The sequence below is a fragment of the Moschus berezovskii genome, chromosome 9, assembly GCF_049115385.1.
Source record: "Moschus berezovskii isolate FMDL1 chromosome 9, NW_MosBer_1.0, whole genome shotgun sequence".
NCBI lineage: Eukaryota > Metazoa > Chordata > Mammalia > Artiodactyla > Moschidae > Moschus > Moschus berezovskii.
The window spans coordinates 106,829,120-106,838,214 of record NC_142468.1 but is presented as its reverse complement, the minus strand read 5'-3'; the positions used below and the strand labels follow the sequence as shown (position 1 = coordinate 106,838,214).

The 9,095-nt window shown below is 37.8% G+C and overlaps 1 protein-coding gene across 1 annotated transcript; it reads right to left on the bottom strand.

The window, feature by feature from the left end:
- Nucleotides 1–5,922: 5,922 nt before the first annotated feature.
- Nucleotides 5,923–6,864, bottom strand: LOC129562716 (olfactory receptor 4F3/4F16/4F29-like). The gene has a single exon (XM_055436127.2). It carries the CDS (start codon nt 6,862–6,864, stop codon nt 5,923–5,925), a length of 942 nt encoding a protein of 313 aa, XP_055292102.2.
- Between the last annotated feature and the right edge of the window lie 2,231 nt (nt 6,865–9,095).

Here is a 9,095-nt window from a genome sequence, read left to right as displayed (position 1 = left end):
ACACATTGGAGAAGGAAATGGCAACCCACTCCAGTGTTCTTGCCTGGAGAATCCCAGGGACAGGGGAGCCTGGTAGGCTGCCGTCTTTGGGGTCACACAGAGTTGGACACGACTGAAGTGACTTAGCAGCAGCAGTTGAGACACAGACATAGAGAACAGACTTGTGGACACAGTGTGGGAAGGAGAGGGTGGAAAGAATTGAAAGAGTAGCATGGAAACATATACATTACCATATGTAAAACAGATAGTCAATGGGAATTTGCTATGTGACACAGAGAGCTCAACCCAGTGCTCTGTGACAACACAGAGGGGTGGGATGGGTTGGAGATGGGAGGGAGGTTGAAGGGGGAGGGAACATAGTATACCTGTGACTGATTCATGTTGATGTATGGCAGAAACCAGCACAATATTGTAAAGCAATTATCCTCTAATAAAAAGTTTTGAAAATGTAAATGGACCAAATGTTCCAATCAAAAGACATAGAGTAGATGAATGGATAAAATATAGGACCCATCTACAGGAGGCATATGGACTGAAAGTAAAATGATGGAAAAAGGTATTTTATGCAAATACAGATGACAAGAAAGCTGGGTACAATATCTATATCAGAAAAAAAAAGATTAAACAAAGATTGTAAAAAGAGAGACAAAGAAAGAAGGACATTATGTGATAATCAAGGGATCAGTCAAACAAGAACATATAACGATGATAAATATGTAGACAAGAAACATAGGAGCACTTTATTACATAAGGCAAGTACTAACAAACACCAAGAAGAAATTGACAGTAACAAAATAATAGTAGAGAACTTTAAAATCTAATTATATATATGGACAGATCACAGAGACAGAAAATCAATAAGGAAACACTAGCCTTAAATGACACATCATATCAAGTGGATGTATATGTTTGTCTGTCTCTCTCTATCTAAAACATTCCACTGAAAAGCAGCAGAATAAATATTCCTTTCAAGTGCACAGAATATTCTCCAGAATAGATTACGTTAGGCCATAAAACTAGTCTCAATATATTTAAAGAAAACTGAAATCATATCAAGCATCTTTTCTGACCATAATGTTATGAGCCTAGAAACTAACTAAAAGAATTAAAAAACGTGCATAAAACACAAACATGTGGAGGCAATATAATATGCTACCAAACAACCAATGGAACCATGAAGAGATCAAAGAAAAAAATCCTAAAATATTGGAGACAAAAAAGAAAACACTATGTTCCAAAATCTATGGGACACAGCAAAAGCAATTCTAAGAGAGAAGTTTATTTCAATACAAATTTACCTTGAGAAACAAGAAAAATCTCATACTTGGAGAAAGGCAATGAAATTTTCAAGACAAAAATTATGGTTACTAGAATTCTTTTAGAGGCAATTTTGAAAGGCAAATAAATAAACACCAGTGATTATTATTTACATAGGCTAGCAAAATGCCTTTGTTAAGGTTCAACATAAAAATCTGTGAAAAGATCATAGTTCAAAAGCCTATTTTTGTATTTGATAATTCTAGTAGTTTCTTTCATTATTATACCATAATATGTATTTAAAAATATTAAAGTTACAAAAAGATAATAAAGACCAACTGTACATGGAACAACAGACTGGTTCCAAATAGGAAAAGGTGTATGTCAAGGTTGTATATTGTCACCTTGCTTATTTAACTTATATGCAGAGTACATCATGAGGAACCCTGGGTTGGAAGAAGCACAAGCTGGAATCAAGATTGCCGGGAGAAATATCAATAACCTCAGATATGCAGATGACACCACCCTTATGGCAGAAAGTGAAGAGGAACTCAAAAGCCTCTTGATGAAAGTGAAAGAGGAGAGTGAAAAGGTTGGCTTGAAGCTCAACATTCAGAAAATAAAGATCATGGCATCTGGTCCCATCACTTCATGGGAAATAGATGGAAAAACAGTGGAAACAGTGTCAGACTTATTTTTTTGGGCTCCAAAATCACTGCAGATGCTGATTGCAGCCATGAAATTAAAAGATGCTTGCTCCTTGGAAGGAAAGTTATGACCAGCCTTGATAGTATATTAAAAAGCAGAGACATTACTTTGCCAACCAAGGTCCATCTAGTCAAGGCTATGGTTTTTCCAGTGGTCATGAATGGATGTGAGAGTTGGATTGTGAAGAAAGCTGATCGCCGAAGAATTGATGCTTTTGACCTGTGGTGTTGGAGAAGACTCTCGAGAGTCCCTTGGACTGTAAGGAGATCCAACTAGTTCATTCTAAAGATCAGCCCTGGGTGTTCATTGGAAGGACTGATGCTGAAGCTCCAATATTTTGGCCACGTCATGCGAAGAGTTGACTCACTGGAAAAAACTCTGATGCTGGGAGGGATTGGGGGAAGGAGGAAATGGGGACGACAGAGAATGAGATGGCTGGATGGCATTACCGACTTGATGGACGTGAGTCTGAGTGAACTCTGGGAGTTGGTGATGGACAGGGAGGCCTGGCGTGCTGTGATTCATGGGGTTGCAAAGAGTCGGACATGACTGAACGACTGAACTGAACTGAACTGATTTTTTAATATCACTATTATATCTTATATCACTATTAACACGTTAGCTTATATACAAACACTATTTTGAAAATAGATCAAGCTTTAAATCTTGATTTGCTATTGCTTTTTTCCCTCATGAATATAGCCTGAGCAATTTTAATTTTATTAAATATTCATTACTTGATAGTTGAACTGTATGTATATACCAGAATTCCACTGTTATAATTTATTTAATTTAGAATTGTTTTACCGTCAACAAAGAACTGACATAAATATAGTGGCAAATAATATAGGCAAATTGGCCGTAAATGAAAAAAAATAAGCTAGGATTCTCCAGGGATCAATATTAAACCTATTAAATAATAAAAAAAATAGCATAATGATTACAAAATCCAGTCTCAGGAAGTACACTGCCTTTAAACTCACATCTACTATTTCTCAACATAGATGTTATTTAACCTCTTTGTGCCTTCTTCTCCTAATCTATAAAATAGGGATATTAAAAGTACCTACCTCAAAGATTACTGTGAGGATTAAGTAAGTCAATACAGTTAAAGCTAAGAGCAGTGCCTGACACAGAGTATGTGCTCTGTAAGTATTTATCAATATTATTTTTACAGTGAACTGAAGGAGAAAGCAAACTATTAAATCTTCAATTTGGCAGAAGACAAAAAGAAATGTTACGTATATCAGTTCAGTTCAGTTCAGTCGCTCAGTCATGTCCGACTCTTTGCGACCCCATGAATCACAGCACGCCAGGCCTCCCTGTCCATCACCAACTCCCGGAGTTCACTCAGACTCAGGTCCATTGAGTTGGTGATGCCACCCAACCATCTCATTCTCTGTCGTCTCCTTCTCCTCAAGCCCCCAACCTTTCCTAGCATCAGAGTCTTTTCCAGTGAGTCAACTCGTCGCATGAGGTGGCCAAAGTATTGGAACTTCAGCTTCAGCATCAGTCCTTCCAATGAACACCCAGAGATGATCTCCTTTAGAATTGACTGGTCGGATCTCCTTTCAGTCCAAGGGACTCTCAAGAGTCTTCTCCAGCACCACAGTTCAAAAGCATCAATTCTTCGGTGATCAGCTTTCTTCACAGTCCAACTCTCACATCCATACATTGCCTTGACTACATGGACCTTTGTTGGCAAAGTAATGTCTCTGTTTTTTAATATGCTGGAAAAACCATTGCCTTGACTAGATGGACCTTTGTTGGCAAAGTAATGTCTCTGTTTTTTAATATGCTATCTAGGTTGGTTAGAACTTTCCTTCCAAGGAGCAAGCATCTTTTAATTTCATGGCTGCAATCAGCATCTGCAGTGATTTTGGAGTCCAGAAAAATAAAGTCTGACACTGTTTCTACTGTTTCCCCATCTATTTCCCATGAAGTGAGGGGACCAGATGCCATGATCTTAGTTTTCTGAATGTTGAGGTTCAAGCCAACTTTTTCACTCTCCTCTTTCACTTTCATCAAGAGGCTTTTGAGTTCCTCTTCACTTTCTGCCATAAGGGAGGTGTCATCTGCATATCTGAGGTTATTGATATTTCTCCTGGCAATCTTGATTCCAGCTTGTGCTTCATCCAGCCCAGCTTTCCTCATGATGTACTCTGCATATAAGTTAAATAATCAGGGTGACAATATACAACCTTCACGTACTCCTTTTCCTATTTGGAACCAGTCTGTTATTCTGTGTCCAGTTCTAACTGTTGCTTCCTCACCTGCATACAGGTTTCTCAAGAGGCAGGTCAGGTGGTCTAATATTCTGATCTCTTTCAGAATTTTCCACAGTTTGTTGTGATCCACACAGTCAAAGGCTTTGGCATAGTCAATGAAGCAGAAATAAATGTTTTTCTGGAACTCTCTTGCTTTTTCCATGATCCAGCGGATGTTGGCAATTTGATCTCTGGTTCCTCTGCCTTTTCTAAAACCAGCTTGAACATCTAGAAGTTCATGGTTCACAAACTGCTGAAGCCTGGCTTGGAGAATTTTGAGCATGACTTTACTAGCGTGTGAGATGAGTGCAACTGTGCGGTAGTTTGAGCATTCTTTGGCATTGCCTTTCTTCTGGATTGGAATGAAGACTGACCTTTTCCAGTCCTGTCGCCACAGATTAGTTTTCCAAATTTGCTGGTATACTGAGTGCAGCACTTTCACAACATCGTCTTTCAAGATTTGAAATAGCTCAACTGGAATTCCATCACTTCCACTAGCTTTGTTCATAGTGATGCTTTCTAAGGCCCACTTGACTTCACATTCCAAGATGTCTGTCATTGTTTCCACTGTGCTATGAATAAATACAAATATATGAATATAAATACATACAAGTGATATATAATAAATATTTTAGCAAAGTTTGCATAGCTCAGATTTGATGGGTTTATATTTTAAGATTTAGTTTGGGCTTCCCTGGTGGCTCAGAGGTTAAAGCGTCTGCCTCCAATGCGGGAGACCTGGGTTCGATCCCTGGGTCGGGAAGATCCCCTGGAGAAGGAAACAGTAACCCATTCCAGTATTCTTGCCTGGAGAATCCCATGGACGGAGAAGCCTGGTAGGCTACAGTCCATGGGGTCGCATAGAGTTGGACACGACTGAGTGACGGAACATAACAGAACAGAATGCTTTGCCACCACATACTATATTGAAGGAAGACAAAAATTTTTTTTCCCTGTTAGGATGACATCACAAATTTATTTTTTTGTATTTGTTTTGTTCTTGACTGAAAGCGGTAAATGTTGTCCTTTATGTAGGTGTAATATTTCTAGTTAGCATGGTTTCTTTATCTCATATGAATAACTTTTTGTGGCTTATGCTGACTCTATATGTTCCATTACTTTAAAATATAGTTAATTGCCTATGAAAGAGATAAAGTTTCTTCTATTATTTATTTTAAATGTGTTTTCACACTTATTAAGAGGTCATCTACAGTCATTCTTGTTTTCAGATACCTACACTACCTGCACTACTGATGTGGATTGATTTTTGTCTACCAGACATCTTGAAATCCAAAGCCTCAATATCTGTGAATGTGATCATACTTGGAAATAGGTATTTTAGATGTAGTGAAGTTCAAGTTCAGTCATCTTGAACTAGGGGGACTGGGAGAAACTTCTTCCTGTTCTGAAGGCCTTAAAGAAATCTTCCCTGGTACGTATTTCTAAGAATTATTTCATATTCTTATTCCTTAGGAATTTAGCCTCAAGATTATTATAATCTTTGGCTCACAAATACCTTATCTATAACTATCTCTTTTTGAAAGTGAATTTCCCTCCATCCTAATCAAAAGACAAAGTGAATTCAATATAAGTATATAATCAAGTCAAGGTAGGACAAACAAGCTTTCCTCTGAGTTTGACCATCAGCAATGAGCCTCAGTAATCATTAAGGGCTCTTACTGTACAGTCGTCACTCAAGAGATCTCTTGTTATTTACTAGCTGTTTGCATACTCTCCTCATTGCCATCTTCACTTCTTGATTTCTGAATGTGTAAATAACAGGATTCAGGAAAGGAGTAAGAACTGCATCAAAGAATGCCAGAAACTTATCCAGATGTGTGGAGGGAAATGGCCATACATAGAAAAATATCAAAGGACCAAAGAACAAGACTACTACAGTGATGTGAGCTGAAAGTGTGGATAGAGCCTTGGATGAACCACCTGAAGAGTGTTTCTGAACAGTGAGAATGATGACAATATAGGAAATGATCAGAATGAAGAAGGAGCCAACAGAGATGAATCCACTGTTGGCTGTGACCATGAATTCTAGCTGGTATGTGTCTATGCAGGCAAGTTTGATGAACCGAGGAAGGTCACAGTAAAAGCTGTCCAACACATTAGGGCCACAGAAGGGTAAGCTTACAACAAAAGCCAGTTGAACCATGGATTGAATAAGGCCAATCATCCAGGCAGCCACTAAAAAGAAAACACATATTCTTGGGCTCATGATGGTCAGATAGTGGAGAGGCTTACATATGGCAATGTATCTGTCAAAAGCCATGGCAATGAGCAGCACCATCTCCACACCACCGATGACATGGATGAAGAAGATTTGAGCAATGCAGCCACTAAAGGAGATGACTTTACGTTTTCTGAAAAGGTCATAAATCATCTTGGGGGAACTGACAGAAGAAACCCCCATGTCAATGAAGGAGAGGTTGGCCAACAGGAAGTACATGGGAGAGTGTAAGTGAGGGTCAGAAGTCACAGTGAGAATAATGAGGGAGTTTCCCATCATGCTTGCCATGTAAAATACGGAGCAGAACACAAAGAGGAGAAGCTGTATTTCCCAGGAGTTGGTGATTCCCAAGAACACAAACTCTGACACCACAGAGTGATTTGCTCCATACATTTGCTTTGTATACTTTGCTACCTGAAGGAAGTTAATAAATGAAAATTTAAAATATAATAATTATTTTAATAAATTACAAGAGAGGTTAAAATTATGAATGGCTGTTCTACTTTAGCATTAAAATGATCTCCCAGCCTTTGCAATGTGATCACACAAAAAACTGGTGCCTCTCATGTGCTGTTGCTTTTCTACCACCAAGTTTTCTCTGCATTTAATACCCTCTGCTTCCATTCAGGGTAGATGCCATGATATGATGCATGAGGTACAGAATGGTTAGCAAGAGTAACAGGAATTCAAGCCCAAACCTTTTGATTTTGGGTTTAAAACCAATATGATCTGGCTCCAGTCACATAGAACTAATCAGTATTGTGATCCCTTCCAAGCCTATGAACTTTCCTCTGGCCCCACCTGTGGGAATACATTCATCTTTAGTATTCCTTAAATGTTTACCACATCTACAAAGTTTTGCTTTATTATTACTAGCATTTATTTTATTATAGTGAGTTGTTTGCTATTCTAAATCACCAAGTAGACTCTAAGATTTTTGAAGGCAGAGATTTTGACTCATTCATATTTGGACTCCCTGAAACAAGGAGAAATCAATCCATACAGAGAGGTGTAGGTCTGTTATCAGTTTGTATGTTAGGTACAGAGTTTGTGAGTGAGTATTTAAAAACTTTTCTAGAGTTTGATGTATGGTGATCTCAAGCTGCTGATTTTTCTTTTCACAAAAATAATAGCCCATGAAAGACTAGAAATTAAAGAAAAAAATCTTATCCTATAACACAGATACTTTGAGAAACACTGCTTTAGGTTACTTAGCACATGACCTGAAAATCTCAAAACTATGAAATGCATAATGCAGTGGAAATGATTGTATACAAATCTGCATGTAAGGACTAATCATATTATCCTGTAATTATTTACTCTTATTTAGAAACCCGCCTGCCAATGCAGGAGACGTAAAGAGATACCGGTTCGAACCCTGGGTCAGAAGATCCCCTAGAGGAAGGCATGGCAACCCACTCCAGTGTTCTCGCCTAGAGAATCCCCTGGATAGAGGAGCCTGGAGGGCTACAGTCCATGGGGTCACAAAGAGTCAGACATGACTGTACGTCTTAGCAAGAGGAATGTGAGTGTTGAATTTAGATTACAAGATTTATACAAATGTCCAACCACTGACAACTTGATGTTAGACAAGTTACTTAAACTCTTTGAGCCTCAATTTATTTATCTATGAAATTGTAATTGGTAAAATAACTGATACATCTTAATCATATGGCTATATTAAGTATTCAGTAAACATCATGCTTCCTTCTCTATATTTCACTTACCCATCAGTCTAATTCTCTATTTCAGTTGCCCTTACAGCTCTCAACATGTGAGAAATAATAAATAAATAAGAAAATAAAATACTGTTGACTAGCAGGGAGTATCAGACTTTCATATCAGAAAATATATTTCAGTAAAAAACTATGATAAATACAATATTCACATTTTCTCAGTGGTAGATTTAAACTGTCTTGTATACATTTAACTGATTTGCTCTCAAAGTGCAAGAAAGTGAAAATGTTAGTTGCTCACTGGTGTCTTACTCTTTGTGACCCCATGAACTATAGCCCGTCAGGATCCTCTGTCTATGGGATTTCCCAGGCAAGAATACTGGAGTAGGTTGCTATTTCCTTCTCCAGGAGATCTTCCTGACCCAAGGATCAAAATCCAGGTCTCTTGCATTGCAAGCAGATTCTTTACCATCCACAAGTATAATTTGTTATTTGTTCAATTTCTCCTTCCCAACGAGGCTGCAAGCTCTGTAGAGTTAAGGATCATATCTGTCTTCTTCAATCCAATGTAGCAAAAATTTAGATCACAAATAAATATGTGCTGAAAGAGTGAATAAAATGTATTTGCTTGCATTAAAGACTGACCATGTGAAGAAAAAAAAGAAAGGTCAAGAGTGTCTGTAATTCAATAAACTGAAAAATTTTAAAGAAAACCAAAAGTAGGAATAGGACTAAAAGGAATCTTCAGTATAGTCAGAAGTAGTGAAATCAATGAAGTCAGCTTTGGGATCGACAGATAAAATCAATATCCATGATTTAGAAATTTTGAAGTCATTATAAATTAAGAAATACATATCAAAATATGTTAAATAACCTGACCCAAACCATACATTTACTCAGAGTTTATATTAAAACCCCAATCAACTGACTCCAAGATCTTGTCTGTGA

Excerpts from the sequence above, each read along its gene's own strand:
- LOC129562716 (XM_055436127.2), bottom strand. The coding sequence starts at position 6,864 with ATGTATGGAGCAAATCACTCTGTGGTGTCAGAGTTTGTGTTCTTGGGA.